This window comes from Periophthalmus magnuspinnatus, chromosome 19, assembly GCF_009829125.3.
Source record: "Periophthalmus magnuspinnatus isolate fPerMag1 chromosome 19, fPerMag1.2.pri, whole genome shotgun sequence".
Lineage (NCBI taxonomy): Eukaryota > Metazoa > Chordata > Actinopteri > Gobiiformes > Gobiidae > Periophthalmus > Periophthalmus magnuspinnatus.
The window spans coordinates 27,334,454-27,362,175 of NC_047144.1; the positions used below are offsets into that span (position 1 = coordinate 27,334,454).

At 39.6% G+C, this 27,722-nt stretch overlaps 1 protein-coding gene across 2 annotated transcripts in view; it reads right to left on the reverse strand.

Annotated features, from left to right (window-relative positions):
• The window catches only part of dnah9 (dynein, axonemal, heavy chain 9), a 612,810-nt gene that overhangs the window by 456,223 nt on the left and 128,865 nt on the right, over nt 1-27,722 (reverse strand). For both annotated transcript variants that reach the window (XM_033984465.1, XM_033984463.1), the window contains exons 38-41: nt 26,084-26,294; nt 21,509-21,636; nt 14,378-14,486; nt 1,108-1,255 (exon numbers count right to left, since the gene is read on the reverse strand). In XM_033984465.1, the coding sequence (XP_033840356.1) occupies nt 1,108-1,255; nt 14,378-14,486; nt 21,509-21,636; nt 26,084-26,294 (596 nt within the window). The remainder of the gene's footprint in view (nt 1-1,107; nt 1,256-14,377; nt 14,487-21,508; nt 21,637-26,083; nt 26,295-27,722) is intronic.

Consider the following 27,722-nt stretch of genomic DNA (forward strand, 5'->3'; position numbering starts at 1 on the left):
TGCTCAACCTCCCACATATGCTCAGGCTCCTTCTCCCGCAGCGAGGTGATGTCCCCAGAGCTAGTCTCCATGTCCGGAGACCAGGTCGTCGAGCCCCCCCCATCCTTCGACTGCCACGCAGATCTCCATGCACTGGCCCCTTACGGATCCTCCCATGGGTGGTGGATCCATGTGAGGACGGCCCCACGTCACTCCTTTGGACCCCGTGGGGAAAGGCCCGGCCACCAGACAGACGTAGTGAACCTTGTTCTTGTACTCATCATAAAGGGCTTCTGAACCACTCTTAGTCTGACCCCTCCCCCTGGACCTGTTTGACATGGGTGACCCTACCAGGGGCATGAAGTCCCCCGACAACATAGCTCCCAGGATCATTCGGGTGCTCAAACCCCTCCACCACGTTAAGGTGGCGGTTCAGGGAGCAACATCTAAAACTGTTTTCAACTGCATTGTGTTGCAGCTTTGATCTCGCTCGGATGTGTAGTGCAATTCTCGTTTACCAGGGGGTATTTTTCTTCTATGTGGTAATAATTGCTAACACATAACATATTTAGATCACCATGTTAACTTTTATTGTTTTAAAAATGCTATATTTGCCAATAACAAGCATTGGACAGAATTTTACAGCCAACTATAAAGAGGGTTTGATTAGGGCTCAGGAGAGATCGCTAGATCACTCAAACATCCATGAATAGCATTTAAAACCTCTTCAAGCATGTTTTTGATGAGGGAACAATGTTATAACATGGTCGAAAGCTCAAAAAAAAAAAAAAAAAAAAAAAATATATATATATATATATATATATATATATATATAATACCTCCTCTTTAAAATTATATACATTGTAGCAGTGAATTAAGTTTTATTCTATGTGCTCCAGTGACAGAGGGGACAGAACTAGCAGAATGGCCCCAGCAGCACAGCCTGTGTCCTGTCAATAAGAACACATGTGGTAGCAGAGTGAGCAGAAGAGTGGGCAGGGGAATGGGCAGGAGAATGGGTAGCAGAGTGTTCAGAAGAGTGGGCAGCAGAGTGGGCAGAGGAGTGGCCAGGGGAGTGAGCAGCTGAGTGGGCATGGGAGAGAGTGGCAGAGTGGACAGTGGGCCTACCTCGTCCGCAGCGCTTCCAGACATGGAGGGAGGTAGTTCTCAAAGAGAATGGTCAGATTGGCCTTCTCTGACTGGATTTCCCTCTTCTCAATCCAGCTGGCCACCGGAGGGTTCCAGCCCAGGTCTGCAGGGTTTATGTATAAGATACCTGTGAAGGATGACATGACAAGTTTTTTTTAAGTTTAAAGTTAAACAGTTTCTATGTAATAATGTTTCCTCATCAAAAACATACCTGGAGTGTTGTGCTTTGTTTTATTCAAACTTTTAACACACAAATCCCGCATATTTCCAGATATGTTCTTGCTGCTTTGCTTAGAAGAGTTCACAATATGGCTTATCGATTGAGTAGATTTAAGACAGTCACAGGTCACTATGACTTGACTAAAAAAAAGTGACATAGTGCACCCATATTATGCTATTTTCTGATCTAATGAGCTTTAGAGATGTAGCTAGACTAACAATAAAGGGTTATTCAAACATGTATGATTAAAAAAAAACAAAAAAAAACAACAACATACCAGGTATGTTTTTTGAGCAGGTAACATTATAACATGACTAATGGCTCACCACAACCAATTTAGCACAATATATAAGCCCTTTAACCATTCTTTGTGAGATGTGAACCAGTGAGATGTCAGTTGGTTTTGTTATGTAATATTGGTTTATTCAAACTTTGTCAAGATTCGGGTTATTCCTGATTTATAACTTTAGTTACAGTTACATCACATTTTAGCTGTTTTAGTCCTAGTTTTTATTTTCTTCTCACTTACTATTCAGATAATCTAATAAATAAGGATTAATGGAGTGTACTTGTGAGGACTGTGTATCCAGAGCTTATTCAGTGGGTCATGGCAGCCTCACAGGGAGAATCACTTATCCATTTGAATGTGATGATATTGATACAGGCTCATGGGGAGAGATATAACAACAGCTTGTATAGACTAGATCTTATAGCTCTATAATTTTCTCCATAGTCTACAGCTCTATAGTGCTGTGTCTATAGAGCATTAAAATGTGCATAACAAGTTTTGACAAATCTCTCATTTCTACTTAAGCCGGTGGCACAATACCTGTTGTGAATATACATTTTATTTTTACATCAATCAAGAAGCAATTTTGAGAAGAAAAGTTGAAAAATGTGTTGAAAATTACAGGAAATAGTTTGATTTTGGAAAGATATTCACATTGAGGACATTAGGGAGAATTCTTTGCAGATTTGGCAAACACATTTTTCTGATACTTTAAAGGCCCCATATTACACTATTTCTGATCTATGTAATAATGTTGTTTCCTCATCAAAAACATACTGAAGTTGTGTTTTGTTTCATTCATACACGTTTAACACCTTTAACCTTTAACATTTTACTAATTACCAAACACCTTGGGGTCCCACTGGAGGAGCTGGAGGACGTGTCTGGGGTGAGGGAAGTCTGGGAGTCCTTGCTTAGACTGCTGCCCCCGCGACCCGTCCCCGGATAAGCGTAAGAAAATGGATGGATGGATATTTATAATCTATGACACCCTCATTTAATAAAAGAAGCAAGTTCACTGACTTGTTGGAAGACTGCGGTGCCCAGTGGGAGCAGATGTCTCCGTAAATGTCATCAGATTATTTATTTTTTTTCCATTTGTACCAAAATGATTACGCAACACTGCTGAATCCTACAGGTTTTTGTTTTTTTTTACACATTTGCAAAACATTTGATCATTGTTGAATATTGTAAAGTCACTTTTTTATACTAGAAGTAAACTTGAAGTGATAATATGTAACTTTTATGAAGATAACACTGTTTTCTTTGTTTTGCTTTTTTTTTTTTTTTTTTTTTTTTTACATAGTTCATGGTGGAGAATAGCTGCTCACATATGTATGCATATTCCTCGATAAATGCACGGTGTTTTAGCGGGTATACCGGCAAGAGTGACGCTTATTTTGAGCAACGAAAAATAATAAAATATAACTGTATTTTAATATTTCAATATCACAATAATCTTCAACTTTAAACTACAGTTTGAAAAAAACAACTGACACAAATTAAATACACTTCAATTAAATATTTGTACTTCATTTTCCCAAGCCACGTGGAGCCGCAGTATAAGGATGAAAGAGCTGTATGTGGCTCCGGAGCCATGGATTGCCATCCCCTGGTATAGCCAAAGGAACAACATTTCCCTGGAAACAAGCAGGAAAAGTTCCTCCTCCAGGCCAAATAAATTAGGTTTGTGGAGTTGTAAGCCCACTAAGAGTAAGGACATGCTTTTTCTTGTTTTCAGTGCAAGAATTTGGATTATAATCATCTAGAGTATAAAAAAAACAAAGAAAAAAAAACAAACATGCTTTTATTTTTGCCTATAACTAACTATATACATATATTTAGCAGAGACAAACACTCAGGTTGTATGGGATTGGGAGTGGGGGCACAGAGACAGAATGGAGGAGGACTTTCAGTCAAATTTGCAAATTTAAGTGAAAATTATGAAACATGAGCACTCAGGAGAAGACAAAGAGCACTAGTATGGATAGAGCTGTGGCTCTAACACAGAGTTTTCACCTAAACAAGTGAACGGTAAAGCCTCCTTTTCAGTACCACGCACTCTTAATGCCACAGGATTGGCTGTAGACCTGTCAATTTAAATTTGCTTGCCTTATCATTGAGATCGACCGAAGTTTAGATCGCGATCTATCGATCTTTCGACTTTTGACACAGCCCTGTATAGAGCTGACAGGGGGTGCATGTAAATGATGGATGTATGACGGTTTATCAATGCAAACCACGTTTCATATTACATATCTGAGCCTGGCTAATCTGAAAATATTGACTGAGCAGAAGATTTATGGCAGAAGACAGGCTAGATTTCTCACTGCTGATAATATCTTTGGGGGCATGCATTTGATTAGAAATTAAACAGAGCATATGAAATTGAAAGCTTGGAGGTTTTAACATATCCATCATAAAGGTTGCATCTCATAATATTGCTTCTGAATAGAGAAACAAAATGAGTGGTCTTACGGTGGACATGGGCAGGTATACAATGAAAAATGACAGGACATATTTAGATGCATTTTGTGATGGAATTAAATACCTATATTTGGAATGCGCCAATATCAATACTGGTACTGAATATCAGCTATGATAATGAAAAATTTGCTATGTTCCATGATATCGGTTACATCAATACCCTGGTTGGGGTTTTTAGTACTTATATAAAGGATTTAAAGGAACGGATGCATAACGCAATTTGATCTTGCGTGTAATAAGTCAACTGTGTTTTAAGGAAGTAAGTTTTCTGTCCCACAGTATTGGTTAATATCGGGTATTGGCAGTGTCCATATCAGTTTCAGAAGTGAAAAAGTTGGGTTGTGCATCTATATACTTTTACCTATATACTCTAGATTCTGCACTAGTATGGATATATCTCTTGTATTGGAAAAGCCAAAGTGTCATTATCGATATTGGACATGAATAAGCTGGATCAGTGTTTTTTGTTTTGTTTTTTTCTACTGCACAGTGGTTGGGGAAGAGAAAATTACCGCTGTTTCGCATATTTTCTTGTGTAATTTTGCATGCTTATTTTTTATAGTGTATGAACGCGCATTGTGTTCTGCGTCCTGATTGTCTAAGGGACGTGTCGTGTCTCCTGTACAGAACAGAATGCATTCACCCAAATTTACATAAATGTTCGATCGCAGTGTGACTTTGAAGTGCAAGTTTTCTCCCCGACAAAACCCACAATGTTGATGAAACGTTCTGCACTTACAAAGGCACCTAAACCCGTGCCCAAAAGGCTGAGGAAGATGCTAACCATTGCAGAAAAAATTGACTTCTAGACATGCTGAGGGAAGGTAGAAGTTACATGGCTGTAGGGCGCCATGATGGAATAAATTAATCTTCGGGTTGTCACATAAAGAAGGAGGAAAATAACATAAGGGTGATAGCAGCAATAACTTTTAACAAGGATGCAAAAAGGCTTGTAGCTTTTTGCATCTGTCGATAGAGTCTGGTTTAGCTTTGTGAATCAGCCACTGCAGGAAAAAGAACATTACACTGGATACTAACATCATCTGCACAAAAGCTAAAGCGTTTTATGAAACCTTTGCTGACAGCGATGACATTCATGACAGTGAGGAGCAGGATGATGTGGAGCCCAGATCATTGACGAGTCCTTTTCACGTGGTACCATTAATATCAGCAAGAGCTGGTTTGAGAAATTTCAGAAACGCTTTGGACTCAAAAGTGTTTCTCTGTACAGAGACTAACTATGCTCTTCACTCGGAAAACGTCACCTGCATCAAGGCCTTCAGTGGAAAAAGACACTACAGCGGAGCAGTGCCAGGACATAGAGGCACAGTCAGAGGAACTGTGAAATACACGTGAGTCACTATAATCATTTCTTATGCGTCCAACATTGTAGGTTAATTATTAAAATTTTATTTGTTACAGTATTTCGAAAAGGTGTTGTTTTTATTTACAGTACAGTTTAGTATTTGGTTTTGTTCTATAATACTGTGCTTATTTTTTATTTTATTTTTTTTATCTACAAAAGGTTAGAACTTTTAGAGTGTTTAAACAAGAGAGAAATGTGAAAAACTGTTAATGTCTGTCTGAGAAAAGTGCATGAAGTGTGTGGTGAGAGATTTTGCAACCTTAAAAAATGTTTAATAGTTGTAAAAAATAAAGCTTTCTACTCTGTGGATTTCACCTATTGCGGGTTATTTTTAAAACGTAACCCCCCGCAATAAATGAGGGAACACTGTATATAGCACCAGAGTAAAGAAAAAAGTGGAAAAAAGGGGAGGAGCTACGGCTGGCTCAGAGAGGAAATGGGAGAGGGGGCGGCGGAAGGACAGTCGCCACAGTACACACAGATACAGAGGGAGATGCATACATATTTTAGAATCATGATGCATCATTACACCCCTAGCAAATTCTCTCTTAACCCCATTAAAACCATGCAATTTTTGATTTCCCAGTTTTGTGACATCATAGGTAAATGTTTGGAGGTCTCCAGCTCTGCGTTTAAGTCCATAGATCAAAATTTGAGTCTTTCTGCCGTCAAATCATGTTCATTGCAACAGTCAATAATAAAAAGTAGCTAACCCTAGTTGTGACTGGTTTATTGAATTGTAATTCCCTTCCTTCCTTCACATCTGCAATCTACTGACGAAAATAAATAATGAATTAATTAATCAATTAAAAAATCTAATATAATATAGTATGATATACGGCTTTTAAACTAAGTACTTTTATTTTGTTCTAATACATTCTATTACAAGTGTTTTTTTTCATCATTGTATATCAAATTTGGTATCAAGCTTTTCTCTTATTGCATCAAAATCAAGTTTAAAATTTTAGTATCGTGTCAACACTACTATTGCTAGTAGATGATGTCCTAACCCCAGTTCCCAGTATTGGAACACGTCTATAAGCAATAGCTGTGTCCCAAGTGTCCGTATTGCGCATCTCAAAAATGAAAGAGAAGAAAAGGAGTGCGAGTTCCAACTCAGACGTGAAATTGAGCTAAACCAACTACAAAGCTGCTTTTACGTCCATTCCAAAACTAAACGGAAAATCTACTAATTCAAACTTCCAACACAATGCCAAGCCTGAGAAGCCTAAGATATAGAAAAATTTCTATTGCCACAAACCTGGCCATCTTGTAGCTGAATGTGATGCTATGAAGCATAAACAACCCATATCAAAACCAAAAGCTGTTGGTCTTATTAAAACTGCCTCTGCTGTCCCTCCCATTGTTAGGCCTACTTGTTCACCCTCTGTTATACCAGATGAGTGTTTCAAGCCCTTTATTTTTGAGGCTTTTGTTTCAGTCCCAGGTGAAGGTAAGCGGCCGGTTACAGTACTGCATGATACGGATGGCTCACGGTCCTTTATTCTCTCCGGTGTGTTGACTCTAGGTCCAAAAACTGGCTGTCACTCAAGGCAAGGCAAGGCAAGGCAAGGCAAGTTTATTTGTATAGCACAATTCGTACACAAGGTAATTCAAAGTGCTTTACAGAATAAGAAACATATTAAAATCACACAAATCAAAACATAAACTCAAGCACTGTTGTGAAGGGTATTGGCCTAAGCTATGTCCCAGCTCCACTGCATAACTTTCACATTGAGTCAAAGTTAGCTAGTGGGGTATTTCCGGTCGCTGTTGGTGAGCAGTTTCTGATTGAGGGGGTAGATTTTATCATGGGAAATGATATTGCAGGTGGAAAAGTGTATTCCTCTCCCGAGGTTGTTAGCCTATCCCTGACTCTGAATAAGAAGAGATGTCTCAACAACATCCTGAAGTGTTTTCCGTGAGTGTTTTGACTCGGGCTCAGTCTAAAAAGTTGTCTCAGGAGAGTGATGTTGATTTGTGTGACTCTGTGCTTGCTCCAGTTTTCTATAAGGACAGTACGCCCTCTTCTGGCCAAGATGACAGTGATGTCAAGGTCAAGATTAGGATTGGAGAGACCCAGCCAGTTTCTCCTGTGTCTCCACCACTAACCTGTGAAGCTCTAATTAAAGAACAAAAGTCTGATGCCACTTTAACAAAATGTTTTGTTTTTTTTACTTAGAAAATCCAGATGACAACAATCAGTTCTTGACAGGGGACTGTTGATGCGCAAGTGGGTTCCAAGGGCAGGTAACAACCCTGACTCTAATGACTGGTGCACAGTTTTTCAAATTGTGATTCCAAAATGTTACAGATTATCAGAGTAGAGTATTATCCCTGGCTCATGAACATTTGTGGTCTGGTCACCTTGGTGTCACCAAAACCTATAATTGTGTCCTGCAGCACTTCTTTTGGCCTTGTCTGAAAACTGATGTAGTTAGTTTTTGTAAGACCTGTAGTACCTGCCAGAGTGTGGGCAAGCCAAACAAGGTTGTACCACTAGCCTCCTTATGTCCTGTGCCTGTTGTTGGTGAGCCGTTTGAGCATGTCATTGTTGATTGTGTTGGTCCTCTCTCAAAAACAATGTTGGGTCACCCATTTTTGTTAAGCATAATGTTTGTCACTACCCATTTGCCTGAGGCAATTCCTTTATGACAAATAACAGACCCTTCAGTCACCAATGCACTAAGGTTCACACGTTTGGCCTCCCTAATGTCATGCAGATGGACAAAGGAACCAACTTCCTGTCTAGAACTTTTAAAGAGACCTTGCAGTCATGTGTTTTGACCTACTCTGTTTCCAGCACCTATCACACAGAGTCTCACAGTGCATTAGAAAGATGGCGCCAGACTTAAATCAATGCTGAGCAAGTTCTGTTTTGAGACAGGCAAGGATTGGGATGAAGGTGTTCCTTTTATGCTTTTTTTGCTGTAAGAAATGCCACTCAAGCGTCCCTAGGTTTCAGCCCAGCTGAACTTGTGTTTGGTCATAGTATTAGTGGTCCACTAAAAGTGCTTAAGGAGAAGCTATTCACTATATCAATGTCCACAGGGAATGTGTTAGATTTTGTTGCTAAATACAGAGAACGGTTACAGCAGGCCACCAAGTTATCTAAGGAAGCTCTCTCTTTATCACATGCTAGTATGAAGAGCTGTTTTGACAAAAAGGCTGTGGCACATCCCTTCAAGCCTGGTGATAAAGTGTTGCTGTTGCGTCTCACTTTTGGCTCTGCTCTCTCAGCCCGTTTCTCTGGCCTCTATGGTGTTGAGAAGAAATTGTCAGACACAAAGTACCTTATTCTTACCCCTGAAGGAGGAAAACCAAGGTGTGTGATGTTAATATGCTCAAGCTTTTCCATGTAAGGAAGGAGAAGCCAGCTCAGTCCCTGTTAGCTGTGCCTTGTGTGTCACCTGAGTGTTTCGAAATGTCAGTTGAGGAGGATTAAGAAGAGCCTAGTGTTGCCCAACAGTGTGGTCATTTGCCTAACTCTGAGTTTATGTCCAGGTTAGGCGCCAATCTGTTATATCTCAGGAAAGACCAATGTCATGACATCCTGGCTTTAGTGCAATCCTACCCCTCATTGTTTGGCGACAACCCTTCTCACACTAATGTACTTGAACATTGATGTAGGGTCTGCTGCTCGTATCGTTGTCCTTTGACAAAGCGTGAGGCCATAAAAAAAGAGGGTCAGTACCTGTTAGATGATAGCCTGGCCAAACCGAGTTATAGTCCCTGGAGTTCTCCTTGTCTTTTTGCTCCCAATCAGACGGCACTTCTCATTTTTGCACAGACTTCAGGAAAGTTAATGTAGTCAATGTACCAAATTCATTTCCTCTGCCACATATGGAGGACTGTATTGACAATATTGGCCCTGTGGTGCACATCACTAAGCTAGATCTGTTGAAAGGCTACTGGCAGGGTCCTTTAACACCCAGAGCATCTGATACATCTGCCTTTGTGACACCTGACTATTTTATGCAATATACTGTAATGGCCTCTGGCATGAGAAACACTCCTGCCATGTTCCAACGCCCTATGGACCTAGTGCTTAGTGATGTCCCTAATTGTAATGTTCACTTGGACGATATTATGATTTACCACCTGGCCCAAACACATCTGCACCTTACATGAGGTTTTTAAGCGGCTCTCTCAAGCCAACTTGACCCTCAACTTGGCCAAATTTTACTTTGGTAGGGCCACTGTAATTTACCGTGGCAAAGTAGTTGGTCACAGACAGGTTCGACCTGTAAATGCAAAAGTTGAGGCTGTTCTCGCCTACCCTACTCCTACTACCCGTAGAGAGTTGCGCCGTTTTTTGGGTTTAGCTGGCTATTACCGGTGTTTCTGTAAAAATGTTTCGGTGTTAGTCGCACCCTTCAATGCCCTCTACAGTCCCCTTCATTTGGACAGCTGAGTGTAAAAGTGCTTTTCAAGCAGCCAAGTAGTGCTCCAGTCCTCTCTGCCCCTGATCCCTGATTATACAAAACCTTTTACTTTAGAAGTGGATGCTAGTGCCACTGGAGCTGGTGCTATATTGGTACAAGATGACGAGACTGTTGTCCCCCATCCCATCTCATATTTTTCCACCAAATTCAAAAAGCATCAGCTGAACTACTCCACCATCAAGAAGGAGACTTTGGCCATGCTCCTAGCCCTCCAACACTTAATAATAATAATAATGGCTTACACTTGTAATGCGCTTTACAGGCTTGTCAAAGCCTCTCAAAGCGCTACACTATAGTCATTATTATATAGTCATTCCACACTTGGTGATGGTAAGCTACTACTGTAGCCACAGCTGCCCTAGGGCAGACTGACGGAAGGGAGGCTGCCAATCTGCGCCATCAGCCCCTCTGACCACCACCTATCATTCGCGCACACACCACTTTCATACTAGGCAATGTGGGTGAAGTGTCTTGGCTAAGGACACAACGACAGAACTTGGCCTGAGCGGGACTCGATCCTCCGACCTTTGGGTTGGGGACCAACACTCTAACCACTGAGCCACTGTCACTTCAATGCTTAAGTCGGATCCACTAATGTCCCAGTCTCGGTGTCCGCAGACCACAACCCTCTTGTGTTTCTAGCACAGATGTATAACTAGAACCAGCGACTGATGCTGTGGGCACTGCTGTTGTGTGCCCTCTCGCGAGACTGAGAACTGCCATCACCGCTTGACCGCAAGTGGTGATGAGCACCTATATCCTTTTGATATGTACATTTGTATTGTGGCCGACAACTTGAAATTTTGTATGTGTTTTCAAGGATTTCACCACCAGGGATTGAGTGGTGATGGAGACTTATATCCTTCTGAAGAAAAAAAAAATCTATGGGCTTTTGATCATGGAGGTGTAGCCTCTGTTTTTATGGGAGGAAGTGTTACAGACCAGTCCTGTTTGTTTGGCCTTTCCTCCACCTACCCAGATCCACCCACCGGTTGAGCCGCAACTGGAGCGGCCAGCAATCAACTGGGGAATAAACACATTTTGCAACAAATTTTCTTTGGTTATTTAATTTCTTTTTGTATTATGTAGTAGTTTAATTTGTATCCACTTTTGAACATTCTTTTGTAAGAATAAAATCAAATTTATGTTGTTTATGTTTTTTTTTACCACGTCTCCATGCTCCCCTTTTGCTCTACATCCAGTTTTAACATAATTTTGTTACATGCCCCCACCCCTGGACAAAGTGACACGTAACACTGTTGTATTTACACTGCTCAAAAAAATTTGAGGAACACTTTGAAAACACATTATCTAAATGAAGGAAAAAAATTATCTAGAATTTCTTTACTGATAATGAGAAAGTCATTTATTAGTAACAAAAGGATGCCACATGATTTTATGTAAATGAAAATGATCTCCCTACAGAGGGGTTAAACCAAAGACACCCCAAAAATGAAACTGAAAAAGATATGCAGCAGATGGGTTCTATTTTGAAAATGTCATTATAGCAACTCAAAATGATACTCCGTAGTTAGTGTGGCCCCCACGTGCTTGTATGCATGCGTGACAATGGCAGAGCATGCTCCTAATGAGGTGACGGATGGTGTCTTGAGGGATCTCCTCCCAGATTTGGACAAGGACATCACTGAACTCCTGGACAGTCTGAGGAGCAACCTGGTGGCACTGGATGGACTGAAACATAATGTCCCAGAGGTGTTTTATTCGGTTTAGGTCAGGTGAACGTGAGGGTCAATGGTATCAATACCTTCATCCTCCAGGAACTGCCTGCATACTCTGGCCACATGAAGTCGGGCATTGTCATGCATCAGGAGGAACCCAGGTCCCACCGCACCAGTATAGGGTCTAACAATTAGGATTTCATCCCTATACCTAATGGCAGTCAGGGTGCCATTATCTAACCTGTTGAGGTCTGTGCATCCTTCCAGAGATATGTCTCCCCAGACCATCACTGACCCACCACCAAACCGGTCAGGCTCAATGATGTTGCAGGCAGCATGATGTTCTCCGCGGCGCCTCCAGACCCTTTCACGTCTGTCGCATGTGTTCAGGTTGAACCTGCTGTCATCAGTGAAGAGCAGAGAACACCAGTGGTGCACTTACCAATTCTGGTGGTCTATGGCAAATGCCAATCGAGCTCTACGGTACTGGGCAGTGAGCACAGGGGCCACTACAGGACGTCAGGTTCTCAGGCCACCCTCGTGGAGTTTGTTTATGATTGTTTGGTCAGAAACATTCACACCAGTGGCCCGCTGGAGGTCATTCTGTAGGGCTCTGGCAGTGCTCATCCTGAAGCAGATACCGATCCTGGCGAGGGTTTGAGGACATTCTACGACACTGCCCAGCTCTCCTGGAGTAACTACCTGTCTCTTGGAATCTAATCCATGCTCTTGAGATTGTGCTGGGAGACACAGCAAACCTTCTTGCAACAGCCCATATTGATGTGCCATCCTGGAGGAGTTGGACCACTTGTCCAACCTCTGCAGCGTCCAGGTACCGCACTATGCTATCAAAAATGTTGATTCAAGCCAAAGGAAAAAGTCGGTCAGTAAAAAAATCTGCCGGAAGAGATGAGGAGGGAAAAATACCAGTGGCATCAACCTGGAAAACCATTCCTCTAGTGCACCTGTTATTTATTTCATTAACAACAAAGCAGCTGAAACTGATTAACAACCCCCTATGCTTTTTAACCGACCATATCAATATCCCAGAAGTTTGACTGATAGGTTGCTATACTGGGATTAAGAAGTTTTTGATTAGAAGTATATATAAATGGCCAGTCAATACAAATAATATTTATAACATGCAGTGTGAACATAACTTCAGCCTAACCTGTGATAACTTTGTAACCTTCTTAATGTGTTTGTCATTACAGGTTTTGATTCTGCAGGACTTTCAAATGGCAAAACATAAGGCCTTTTATCCCAGTGGGTAGAGCTAGCTGAATCCACCTCGACAAGGGATGCAGAGTGGTCTGTATGTGTTGGGTCATGTTTCCACTGTCCTCTGTTCAAAGTCACTGAAGAGGAGGTGGTCAAGCCTGCAGAAAACCTGTGGGGCATCCATGGTTCCACCAAGGCCCATGTTGTGTGCTGCTGTCCCTTGCGTGCCCTTATAGTGTAGTATGTGTTTCTTTTAATCTTAGTTGAAGAACACCTAAACTGTTTTATCATTGAGGATGTGGACCGTGGTAATATTCCAGTTACAGAGACTACTATCTACTAATCTATCTACTCTAATCTCTAATCTAATCTACTAACTATACTAACTTTGTGATGTGACAGTGATTTGTCTCTTTGGATAATAACTAATTAATTTACATGAACTAAAGAATGTTTAAGCAGTAGTAATCCACCTGGTCACATTTTACAAATATAAGTTTGTTTTGGACTGTCACATGATTTAGTAAAAAGGGAACACAGAGAGTATATTGACATACAACTGTTTTTTGTACTAACTATAATGTCTGTAAAGGGTTTAATGTTTGACTATTCACATTATTGACAAAGTATTTCCAGCTGTTCCTTCTGATTGTATAGTAAAAAATCTTTACTCAAAGAGAGATCTTTCTTTATAAACTGTCCTAATACACCTTTACCATTTATGTATATCCTTGTCAAAATCAAAATCCTACTTTAAGAATTAAAATTATAGGATTATATATTATATATTATTTATTATTTAGATTATATATAATATATATTATTATGTTAAGTTACACATTCTAATTCTTATTTTTGTGTTTTAGTCATAAGATTTGAATGAGATTTATTATAATATCTTGGGCTCATGGTCCGACTGTTTGATCGCTACAGGGTAATCTTTTTAATCGATCTATGTGCATAATATGCGTGGTTCATGTGGTTAGCATTAGTATTACCAGTGTGTCTTGGTTGCTGGGTGATGGGAACAGCTCCGTGGGCTAGACCTGTCCCACTTTGGCACAACCTTTGGTCCACGGAGGCTACATGGACGAGCAGCCTTTGTCGGCGGGGTCCTTCGAAGGATGCAGCCGATGAATTGGGACACGGCTAATCTGTCTGATACTTTGCAGCTGATGTCATCAACATTTCCTGGGAATGTGATGCTTACTGGACTCTGCTACGTCTGTTACTTAAATTACACTTTAATCTGATCTTTGTTTTAGCACCATCTGACCATAAAGAACCGGTTGGAACTACAACAGGTGAGCTGATTTGTGCTGTTGAATAAATATCTCACACATAAAATACAGACCAAAAATGCTAGTATTGATCGCAGGCTCCTGCAAATGTGTTGTTTGTATCAATTTTTTCGTGAGTTTTCTGAAAGATTTTTGGTAGTGTTTGATAATGTGTACATTGTGTTGAGCCAGTTAGCTGCTCTGGACATGGTGGGCTAGAGGTTACTTGTGTTTGGTTCTGATGGTAAACTGAGAGGGTTACCTGCTCTGGAAACAGTAGCAGGGGTGGCTGTCCGCAGGTGGCTGATCTCAAACAGCAGTCTCATGGAGGGGTTGAGGGGGATGCGCTCGTTACTGGCCAGTGTCAGCACCTGGCGGGACACACAAATCACGCACGATGAGTTCTCATTTGTACCAGCATCCTGTGGGGACAGAGCTGTGAGCTGGGTACTTGCACAGTCTAGACATGAGCATGCACAAAATACAAGTGGGTAGTAGGTGGATAATTGTAACTGTGTTATATAAATAAGTTTATATAATGCTGTGGAACATTCAAGGTATTCATGACACATAAGGTGACGGACATAGAAAAATTAACTTAAATTATTAAGACGTTATTAAGTAATTAATTGAGCTTGTGTCTACTATATAGTTATAATCTATGTGGATCATCATGTTATAATTTAGACATTTTAAATATTCATCAAAAACGACTGAAAGGACAAATATTATACTAAATCAACATTTTTAGCTCTTGGATACCTCTTCCTGGCTATACAGGGTCTGTATTAACTCAGAAAAGCTGAATTTAAACCATTAAGTAGTTGTAAAGATATCTTTATATGTTTTTAGACACCTTTCAATTCTGGTTTAGATACGCCATATTAATTTTCAGCAATCAGTTACATTTTGTTAATCTGTTGCTTTACTGATTTTTAAAGGAAATCTCCATACAAGGCCATGCAAGTTCAATAACTTACATCTAATTGCTCTCCGAGTCTGTCATCTTGTTTTAGGTTTGTAGTTTGTAGCTCAACATGGTGAAGAAAGTGTGCATTGATAAAGCTATGTGATCGGTTGTTGGTTGCATTAACCAACAAGTACCGGTAAACCGGCCTCCAATCACAGAACCTCTGACAACTACTTGGATAACTTTTTTGAGGGGGGGAAATGTGCCTATGAACATGCTCAGGACGTTTTTTGCCAATGACCAACCAAGCAACCACGGGTGAGTTGTAAGCTGCTATTTCAAATACTTAGCTCAAATACTTAATTTAGCTAGCTCAGAGTCATGTTTAGCATCTAGTAATAATAGCATAGGCAAGCAACATTTGTTTTATTAATCTATTTTGATGTTATGATGTGTCTACCTAAATATAGTGGATAACGAACACTTCTAACTTTAAAGTTGAATACCTAATAGCTATTGGCTATTTTGTCAGAGGTGCCTGATGAGATGTATCGTATTTTCCGGACTATAAGTCCATGTCTCAATTCGCCAAATGCACCTTTTGAAGGGACCCTTCAAAGTACTCCTCAAAGTGTAGTTTGAAGCTTCTGGACGAGAATGTGCCCTCCTCAGTGTAGTCGCCATCTTACTGAAGTGGGACAGGCCTACACCACGGACCGCACTTCCACCGCTGTCTTTGAGCGTATGATACGAATTTTTAATTATTTATTATTTAATAGAAAAAAAGTCAATATGTCGTCGTCACAGCCGTTTCTTTTTGTTTAGATTGAATATAAATAGGCAAATATAAGTTTCAAGGTGATTTTTTTCTCAATTGTAGCTACTTCATAACTTTAACAAAATATACCTTGTGAAAACGTAATAACAGAGACAGAGGTAACAATATAATTTTTACATTCATAGTCTATAAACCAGAGAACACTGATTAGTTGTACATAAAGTGGGATATTGCAGTTTAACAATTCGGTATTTTGGCCAGTGGCTACACCACTTTAATAACAGTAGAGGGCACTGTTTCCCTTCTATGCCGTGCCAGTTCTTTTCATATTATTATTGCAAAGTATTTTCTAGCAGTGCAGCTCTACATCAAGCTAATATCTTGATTTACTAACACGAAGGTAAATGACACGTGCCCACGAGGGGCGCAGACCTATGGAATGTACCTGAACACATGAAGATTTTGTGCACGTCTCAGGACTCCTCCTCCAGACGCCTTTCTAGAGAGTCTGTTGCTTCATTGTTCACATTACCTGTGTGGAACTCATTAAACTCTTCTGACTTTATGTTTCAGTCTCTTGGTCTTTGACACTTACAATAGAAGTGAACATTCTTACATTATTCTTATTGCAATAATAATTTCTAATGATAACAATGTCTTCTTATTGTCTAGCAATAACTCCACATTCTTTTATTCCATGTAACTCCTTTTTAATCATCAAGCACACGGCCTGTACTTATCTTTATTCAGATTTAACAGTTTCATGTCACACTGTTGTAGATGAGGTAAACCAGTACGAACATTTAAACGTGTATTGCGCAGCGGACTCCATTTTCTTCTCTTTTTTGCGTAGTCGCGGTGCATGATGGGATATAGCAGTGCGTGAAGTCTGCATGGATGTATGCTTCGGTTACGTCTGATCTCCATGGGAACGGTGGAAAGGGCAGGGCAGGTTTGTCGGGCGCATTCAATAGGGTGCATTGAAATGGGACAGCCCTTGTCGCGCCGGAAATTGCGTAAGTGCCCTTCGACGCACACTTCGAATGGTGATTCTAAGGCCATTTTGGCAAATTAGGACACAGCCCACGTTGCACTTTTTTCAGTTTGGCTGGGGTTGCGGCTTACATGTGAAATTATTAAAATATATAATGTCACATCTTCATTATTGTCACACTGACAACTGTGTGAAGGCACTCTAGGCTTGTTTACCAGTATGACAGCCATCTACTTCCGGAGCAGGCGGAGTTGTTCAGAAGTGACACCGAGGATAAAGAATTCAATAGTTTTAGTGATTTGGAGTGAGATTGAGAGTAAACTCGTTACCTTGTTTTTATGCTTAAAATTATCTGAGTAACTTTTAATATCTTACGTTAGCATACCCGACATGTATTCAGTTTGCTGTCTATGCTTCATGTATGTGTTTACGCATGTATTAGGTAACGGTTGATTATACATGTTACAGTTCACTCGTTTGACCACTAGATGGCGTTGGTATATATACATTTCATATTTAATTTCCCTTTATTTATTTCCCCTTCATTTATAAGACCATGATCATTTTTAATTTGGAACAATATTGTAAATGTTTAGTTTATCATCTAATCTAGTTAAAGGTCACAAAAACTACTTCCTGTTTCCAGTTCATCCTTTTATGCTAATGTGAAGTCTTACCCAACAGAGCACTATTTAAGAAACAATTAATAAAATATAAATATATATATATTAGTAAAATATAAAGTTTCACCAGTTTGTTTACTAGCAGACCAAAGTGGTACGTATATTTTCCATGCATTCATATGCAGTTTTGTGTGTATATGTAATATGAGCCAGAGCTTATGTTATATTTTATGTGTTTTCCAATTCTATGGTGTGAATTGTGATGAAGACCATAGTAAACATCAGTGAAAAGACATTATAAATAGAATATTTAAAACTTAGAAAGTAACAGATTGATTGTCGCTGATCTTTGAAATGATGTTTCCAGACCCAGCTGCATTTGTCTAGAAGACGCTACAGATCCCCATTCCCCTGCCACTGTCCACATACAGCATGCAATAATTTATTTGTGTTTTTAGCTGTAAGCTGTAAACTAGCAAACTGCTCCAGTTGTCTCAGGTTTGAAGGGTGCCTTTTCCAGAGGGCATGTTTAAACTCTTTCTAAAGATGCTCAATAGGACTTAGGTCAGGGCTCATAGAAGGCCACTTTAGAATAGTCCAGTGTTTTCCTCTTAGCCATTCTTGGATGTTTTTAGCTGTGTGTTTTGGGTCATTGTCCTGTTGCAAGACCCATGACCTGTGACTGAGACCAAGCTTTCTGACACTGGCCAGCACATTTCTCTCTAGAATCCATTGATGGTCTTGAGATTTCATTGTACCCTGCACAGATTCAAGACACCCTGTGCCAGATGCAGCAAAGCAGCCCCAGAACATAACAGAGCCTCCTCCATGTTTCACAGTAGAGACAGTGTTCTTTTCTTGATATGTTCTATGAACATATCAAGACAACAACATGTGACAACAACATGTGTCTTGGCAAAAAGTTAAATTTTGGCTCATCTGTCCATAGGACATTGCCCCAGAAGCTTTTTGGCCTGTCAACATGTAGTTTGTCAAAATCCAATCTTTTTTATGATTTGTTTTCAACAATGGTGTCCTCCTTGGCTGTCTCCCATTGAGTCCACTTTGTGTCAAACAATGACGCGTGGTGCGATCGATCTGACGTTCCTTGAGCTTGAAGTTCACCTATAATCTCTTTAGAAGTTTGTCTGGGCTCTTTTGTTAACATTCGTATTATCCGTCTCTTTGATTTGTCATTTGTTGTGCAGGTAAAGAAATGCCCCCACTTGCTGAGAGGGAGGTGAGGTGTGAACTACTAGTCTAATTTGCAATTACACGAGCCATCACAATACAGAATGAGTCATGGGCAGTCAGTGCTCTCAGTAAGGGTAGTAGATGGGGCTCTGGAGCACGGATTATGACCATAGGATCTAATATTATAATTCTTTTACACCAGAAATATATGTTTTGATATGTTATAAAAACATATTATTTGTTCTTGAATAAAAAAAATTAAAAAAAAAAAAAAAAAAAAAAAAACAAGTCCACGGACTGTTAGAAAACTGTAATGTCAAATAGGAACTGGCACAGCTAGAAAGGAGTGGATTTTTTTTTTTCATTTGTATCAAAATGACTACACGATGCTGTCGAATCCTTCGTGTATCACTGATTAAGAAAATAAATTGGATAACAGGGTAAGTACAGAGCAGTGGGCATATGCCGGTGGTGGTGAAAAGGGGGTCGACTGACAATATGGTGTCTTGAAAATAAGCAATTAAAGATTGCTCAAATATGTTCAAATCACTCCACATACAACTTCGGGTGACTAAATGGTGAGGGTAAACAACTATAACATGGTTGAAAGCTCTAAAAAGTTGATTTATCTTAATAACGTAGTGCACTTTTTAAATGTTTAAATTACAATTGGAAGTAATCAATGCTCCCCAACTTCCCTGATAAGCTAAATTAAAGTGTATTACAAAAATGGCAGCTGTACAAAATTGTATAATGATTAAGCTACACTACAATATAGAGAGGACACTTCAAAAATAGCACTTTGTAATGTATGTGTTTGCATTAGTAGCCTGTCTGCCAATTGCTTGTCTCTATAGTTGGGTGTATCATGTGTCTCCACAGAGACAATGCAAAGACAAGTTACAGATCAAATCTAAGGAGAGGCAACCCCACTCTCAGTAATTTATGTTTTTAAATGTATTTTTAAAGGTCCTATATTGCACAAAATTGATTATTTAGATTCTTTAGACTTGTTTTGTTTTATTCACACAAGTTTGAGTAATCCTTTATTATTAGTCTGTAATAATCTCCAAAGCTCAAAATGGTCTGTTCCACTTTGTGATGTCATTTAGTGGTAGTTTAAGTTAACAGCTCCTTTTACCTTTCGTTCAGTAGAGATAGGCAATTCCAAAGCCAAAATCATCTAAATAATTCTAGTTAAGGAGTTTAAAGACAAAACATTTCCTGTATTACCACATAACATCACAAGGTGGAACAGAGTTTTTTAACTAAATTTGTGTGTTAAACATGTGTGAATGAAACAAAACAAAACTCCAGGTATGTTTTTGATGAAGAAACAACATTATACTATAAATCAGAAAATAGGGTAATATTTTCTGATTTATGGTTAAAGCATTTAAGGACATATTAATGAATAAATACTATAAGTTTAATGGCATCCTGTGGAAAATTACAGACAAAGCTATAAGACTCCCACGAGAAAAGTTACATAGTGTACCTTTAAAATCAGGAGCCTAAAGAACTCTTGTCTGAAATAACTAAGGTAATACAGCATTTCTTTTCTGGATGATACTATACAAAAAACAGTGGTGTTTTGTTTTTGTGTTTTGTGTTGTTTTTTTTTTGTTTTTTTTTTCCTCCTTTGACAACTTGATGTAAACGATATACTCAAACTCCCTGGAGTGCCCTGGATATGTTGCTGTGACAGGACTTCACACAGCTGTAATTCCCAGCGCTATCTTCAGCCTTGTCAGTCCCTCTCAGTCCCTGCCACTACTAATGCAGTTCTGTCTGAGCAGTCCTGAGGCAGCGACAATCTTGGTTTACTGCTGAATACCACAGTCAGATGCCATGGTCAGTGTCAGTCAGTGGCCACAGATGTCAAAAGGGTGTGTGGTTACAGTAGATGCAAACTGTTTATAGAATTACCAATCATTTTATGAACACTGTCATCAAGATATGCAAAATTTGAAAATCTGGTATACTGATGATTAAAAACAATCCTCAAAATGCTGAACTAAGAGCTCATTAGACATTGTGTTGTATCTTCAAAATAATAGATTAAAGAACATATGCAAAAATGGCTTATTTGACATTGTTCCCTCATCAAAAACACACCTGGAGTTGTATTTTGCTTTATCCATGCTTGTTTGTTGAATCCTTGTTTAGTTAATCCTCTCCCTACAAAGCATGCATTTTGAATTTCCTAGTTTTGTGACATCATAGGAAAAGTCTGGAGGTCTCCTGCACTGCTTTTTATTTGTATTTATTTATTTATTTGATTGTACATTAGACATGTGGCATACTACAACATTTATAGCCAAGGCAAATTTGCTTAAGTCAAAATCTGAGCATTTCTGCCATCAAATCGGAGCACATCTGTAGAAACATGTAGCCTATTGTTAGAAGGTGGCCATTATTTTATTTTCTAAAACAAGAGATGCCAAACCAAAGGTAATCAAGAGCATGTTTAAAGGCCTATAACAAATAATGCTCTTTAAAGTGATCGTAGTTGCCAGGTTTAACTGTTTAGGACTTTTTTCAAAGGCTTGGTTGTAGACCTGTAACAATAACAAAAGTATGATATATTGCTGAAGGAAATAAATAATAATGCTAAAACTAATTTATGCCACTTACACAATGATCCTTAAATAATTTATCCAACCCCGTACAACTGAAATCTTACTGTAGTACAAAAATAAGTAAATAAATAAAAAGAAAAAAATAGTAAAAAGAAAAGAACCCCACTAGTACGAAGAAAAAGTACCATGATAAATATTGACCGTCAAAAATCCTTGTTCCATCTTATCGTGACATGCCTACTTGGTTGCATGTTGTTCTGAATTTGTTCTCTGCATGTGGTCAGTGTGGACATGTGGTAAGTGTGGTTGTACCTTGTTGTCATCCATGACCGTGTTGAGGGACTCGATCCACATGGGGTCAATGTCTCCATCCAGAACCATCCACTTGGGCCCGCTGTGGCTGATGTTGGCCAGGTCTCGCATGATGCTGGAGAACAGACCTGTGAAAACATTGTGTCAGCATAATGGGGCAGGCAAGTTTTTTCAATTGTCATAAAATCTCAAAAGAAGTTATAGCAGACCTATTATGGAAAATTTACTTTTCAAAGCTTTTAACCAAGGTATAGTTGTTTCCTATAGTTTCTCATTCATCCTCTCAAAGTTGGATTTTAAGTGATTTGGGCATATTTCAAGATGCCATATGCCAATCAACTCTCGTTTTCACAGTCCCCGGTATACACCCACTTCTCTGTACTTACTTCGTTCTCCAATTTTATGTTCTTAATCAGTGATATGCACAGTATTCAGCAGCATTGCGTAGTCATTTTGGCACAAATGAAAAAAGAAAAATCTGCTGCTCACTAATGTTATATGCAGCTATCCATAACAGTGTCTGAGATAAAATGTCCCTGACCTGTGGGGTGCCCCAGGGGTCAATCCTGGGACCCCTGTTGTTCAAGCCGCCGTTAGGCCAGTTAATACGCAGCATGTGTCCTACCACAACTATACAGATGACTCTCAGATATATGTCTCACTGGCAGCAAGTGAATATGGACCAGTGGGTTCACTCTGCCACTGCATCCAACAGATCAGTGTGTGGATGCAAAACAACTTTCTCCAACTAAACTCAGATAAGACTGAAGTCATCATCTTTGGTCCACAGAAACATAGAGAAAGTGTTAGCAGTCACCTCCAGTCTCTCTCTCTCTAAAACCTTCAAATCAGTCTAGAAATCTAGGGGTAATAATGGACTCAGACTTGAACTTTAACAGCCACATCAAATCAGTAACATCTGCAGCTTTTTACCACCTAAAAACATTGCAAAAATCAAAGGTATACTGTCAAAGCCAGACTTAGAGACTTAGCCATGCAGTAGTCTCCAGTACGTTAGACTACTGTAATGGCTTGCTTACTGGCTTCTCCAAACGAGACAGCTGCAGTACATCCAGAACGCTGCTGCTTGGGTCCTGACTAGAACCAGGAAGTACAAGCACATAAGTCCTGTGCTCAGGTCTCTGCACTTGCAGCTTTAAAGTCTATTCTTTATCAAAGAATAGACTTTAAAGCAGTTCTGCCTGTGTATAAGTCTCTGCAAGGCCCAGCACCAGAATCAGAATCAGAATCAGAAGACTTTTATTGCCATAGTCTGTGAACACAGTTCACAAACTAGGAACTTGCTTCGGTGAAAAAGTGCAACATAAACACACTGAATAAATACAAATACAAATAAGGGCATGCACAAAGTTAAAAAGATATGCTTAAAAAATCAAATGAAATACTTAAAGGGAGAAAATATATACAACAGCAGCATCAGAACAACAGTGCAAAGTGGCTTATTAAAGTGACCGGTATTATAAAGTGTCCAGTTTAGTGCAGATATTATAAAGTGTTCATGAGACAAACAGCAGAGGGGAAGAAACTGTTCTTATGGCGAGAGGTTCTGGTCCCAATGGACCGTAGCCTCCTGCCAGAGGGAAGTGGCTCAAATAGTCCATGTCCAGGGTGAGAAGTGTCAGCTGCTATATGGCCTGCTCGCCCCCGAGTCCTGGAGACGTACAGGTCCTGTATAGATGGAAGGCTGCAGCCAATCACCTTCTCAGCAGAGCGCACAATGCGCTGCAGTCTCTGTCTGTCCCTGGCAGTGGCCCCAGCGAACCACACAGTGATGGAGGAGGTGAGGATGGACTCAATGATGGAAGTGTAAAACTGCACCATCATCTGGACTGGCAGCTTGAGTTTCCTCAGCTGCCGCAGGTGGAACATCCTCTGCTGGGCTTTCTTGATGAGGGAGCTGATGGTCGGCTCCCACTTGAGATCCTGGGTGATGCAGGTGCCCAGGAAGCGGAAAGAGTCCACAGTGGTGATGGGGGAGTCCGTCAGGGTGAGGGGAGGCAGGGGGGCTGTGACTTTCCTGAAGTCCACAATCATCTCCACTGTCTTCTGGGCGTTGAGCTCCAGGTTGTTGCTGCTGCACCAGGACACCAGCCGGTCCACCTCCCTCCTGTAGGCAGACTCATCGCCGTCCGAGATGAGTCCGATGAGGGTGGTGTCATCCGCAAACTTAACCATTTTGACGGAGTCGTGGCTGGAAGTGCAGCAGTTGGTGGCTAAAGTACATCTCCGACATGTTAGTGCCATTTGAACCATCTCGCACTCTGAGAACTTCAGGGACAGACCTCCTGTTGGTGCTCAGAGTCAGAACTAAACATGGAGAATCAGCGTTTCAGTTTTAGGCAGCTAAAACCTGAAACAGTCTTCCTGAAGGTGTCTACTTTGACAATGTTTAAATCCAGGCTCAAAACAGTTCTCTTTAGCTGTGCATATGACTGAAAGGTTTTTATTCTGCACTCTTCTGTTTTAATATTAATTTTATGATGATTATTTGTGATTATTTATGTTTTGATTTGTGTGATTTTAAAGTCCTTCTTATTCTGTAAAGCTCTTTGAATTACTTTGTGTATGAATTGTGCTATACAAATAAAGTTGCTTTGCTTTGCCTTGTCTTCCTGCTCAAAAATGTTTTGAAAAACAACCATTCTTACCACAGATGACCTGACCTGTAACTTGGCCTGGCAGTGTGTCCAGTGATATAGGTAAGCTTAATGCCATGCTGTGGAAGATTTGAGTTAAAGCAGTAACATCTTCAGGAACCAAACAGGTGGTGAACCCACCACCTATTTTGTACCATTGACAAATTGTGAGTTGAAATTTAAAAATATGTTTGCTGGTATTATTTTACATTACTATTATTGTGTCAGTGGATTAAAGTATTTTTAATATTATCGTTTGTCGCAATCTCTCTCTCTCTGTGGTTCAATTTCTTATTGTGACAGGTCTACATGTATAGATCGGTCAAACCTTTTAAACCTTTTCAGGCCAAATATTGTGAGTCCACCTCTCCAAACCACTACTTTTTCTGCTGTAGGGGTGTGCCAAAATATTGAAATATAGATATCGTGATATTTCATTTGGCAATACAATATTGTTATTATGGGCTGCTATAATGATACATTGCCTTGAGAATAGTTTTGGTACATTTCATACCTGTTTATTTAGAAAAAGTTAACATATTAATGCAGGTGGTGTTCTCACTGTTTTGATTATTAAGTTAAGCATTATCAAAAATGTAATGTGCATGTACTGCACATTACATTTTTTCATGCCATGCACACTTACACTGCAAATTCTAGAGGCTCACAACAACAATAACCACAAGTATAACAATATAAACACATTTAAGGGTCTGCCAATTTTTTCTTGGTTTCTGGTGCATTTTAATGTATTCCAGTTGACTAAAGTGAGCTTACATTTATCAATCATATCACTCAAGTAGTACAAAGTAGTGATCCAAGTTAAGAGTTGCATAAGAGAAACAGGCTGGACATAACATCAGATTTATAATTATCAGATCATTTGGAAGGACTAAACATTAAATAAGAGGATTTTAGGATCACATTATTTTTATGTTTATTGTCAGACTTTGGATGCTGTGATTTCACGTAAGTGCATATTAATGAGTAGGGATGCACAGATACCGATATCAGTATCGGGTCCTTCTCACTGGTGTAAACAGGTCGTTGGCCACACCACTGCCCAATTAAAAAAATGTAGAAGAACATATCTAGTTACTAGAAATAAAACACATCTAATCAATTAAGAGGGATATGCAGACTAGTATAAACACCGGAGTTTCATTTTGTTTTCAGAAAAAAATAAAATAAAAATTCCAATCATTATTTTCAATATAAATGTATGGGCTCTTGGGGGCCCTCTGGTGGCCTTGGGGCCCTAACCAGCTGCTTAGTGTGTTTATAGGCTGGGCCGGCCCTGCTTGTGAGCTTTAAGTTATGTTATAATGTTTCTGCCTCCTCAAAAACATACCATCATTCACACATGTTTGAGTAACCCTTTAATATTAGATTGTCTACATCTCCTAAGCTAAGAATGCTCTGTTCCACCTTGTGATGTCATGTAGTGGTAGTTTTCAAGTTTACAGCTACCTTTTGGCTTTAGTTCAGAAGAGGTTGGTAATTCCAGGATTCCTGAAGTCATCCAACTGATTCTAGTGAAGGTGTATAGAGTTTAAAAACACAGTGAAGCACTTGCTGTATTACTACATGACATCACAAGGTGGAACAGAATGTTTTCCGTTTGAGGGAAGAACTTGTGTGAATGAAACAGCATTTTTGATGAAGAAACATTATAACATGGATAACATGGATAACATGGTTCAGAAAATAGCGTAATATAGACTCTTTAAGAAAAAAAACATAAAAGCTCCTTTAAAAACAGTGATATATCACAGAATATCATGTGCAATATATTTATTATCGCAGGTATCACCATACCATGATAATACCGTATCATCAGCCATGTATCATGTATCACAACAAATCATGAGGAACTCTGTGATTTCCAGCCCTACTTTGCTGTTGAATGGGTACTCACCATCCTTCCACTCCCGGGTAGCAGAGTTGATGATACCGAAGAGCTCATCGTTCGTGACCGCTTTGGGGTTAAGGTCGGCCCACACCGGTCTGCGCTTTGTGTTCTGGTAAGTTCTCTGCAGAGCGCGCAGTACTTGGCTCTTGCCTGTGCCTGCATTTCCGATGACAAACACTGAGTGACGGACAGCCAGAAGCTCCTCCAGCTGAACCACCTAGAATACATCACCACCTTATTAACTCAGTATTAACTCGTCATACGACAGACTTTAATATAACAACCCCTTGGTCAAAAGATATTTTTTAAAAATTTGCTTAAAATATTAAAGAGGGAGTATTTTACTTCTATGGGGTATTAACTGTGGTCATACAACTAAATATTAGTTTAGTGATTCACAGGATTGCTACATCCTACAAACAAAAATGTTTCTACAAAATAATTTTGAGCTTGTACAGTCAACGGCAGACACTACTATTTTTTTTTTAACACACCCCTTTCAACTAGTTGCCCAATGGCACAGCCTTAAGGGCGTGCACATCATGAATGCTGGGTCTTGTTTATTTTCTGAGAATCTACTGCACCTACTGGTAACTGGTACCTTGTACTTGCCATGTAGCAATAAAAATATACTAAAAACCTGGATTAGTCTGGTTAGTCACATTGCACTGCTATTATTTTGAGCAATACTGTACGTGACATTTTCAGATCACCATGTTACCTTTTATTGTTTTGAAAATGCTATATTCACCGAAAACAACATACTAACGTGTTTTATAAGTTTCACTTTCATTTCTGGCACGAGTCCTCACTCCCTTTGCTTCTTGCGTAAAGTCACTCCCTCATCAAAGCGCTATCACAACACATTTGGTGTGCATTCGGATAATGAAACTACTACTAAACTATATACGCTTCAGGTGGGTCAAGTTTGTTGTTCTTGTAGCTTTGTATCATGCTTCACTATTCGCTAAATATGGATATATTTACTGTAATCAGAAAAGTTACTTAGCAAGGCAAGGCAAGGCAAGTTTATTTGTATAGCACAATTCGTACACAAGGTAATTCAAAGTGCTTTACAGAATAAGAAAGACATTAAAATCACACAAATCAAAACATAAATAATCACCCAATCTGCAACTCTCTCACCCACTCGTTTGCACCCTTTAAAAACTCTCTCCCGCACTCTTTAAACACTGTCTTGCTCAGTTTAAGAACCCATTACTTTACAAAACTTTCCTGTCACTTCTCAAATACTTTCCTGTCACTTTACTATGTCTAATAACAGTCCGTCAGTCCATGTTTCTTTTGTCATCATAAAATTACCATTAAAGGAGAAGAGTGCAAAATAAAAACCTTTCAGTCGTATGCACAGCTAAACAGAACCGTTTTGAGCCTGGATTTAAATATTGTCAAAGTAGAGGCCTGTCTCACATCTTCAGGAAGACTGTTCCAAGTTTTAGCTGCATAAAACTGAAACGCTGATTCCCCATGTTTAGTCCTGACTCTGGGCACCAGCAGGAGGCCGGTCCCTGAAGTCCTCAAATTGCGAGATGGTTCATATGGCACTAACATGTCGGAGATGTACTTTGGACCTAGGCCATGGAGAGACTTATACACAAGCAGATCTGCTTTAAAGTCTATTCTT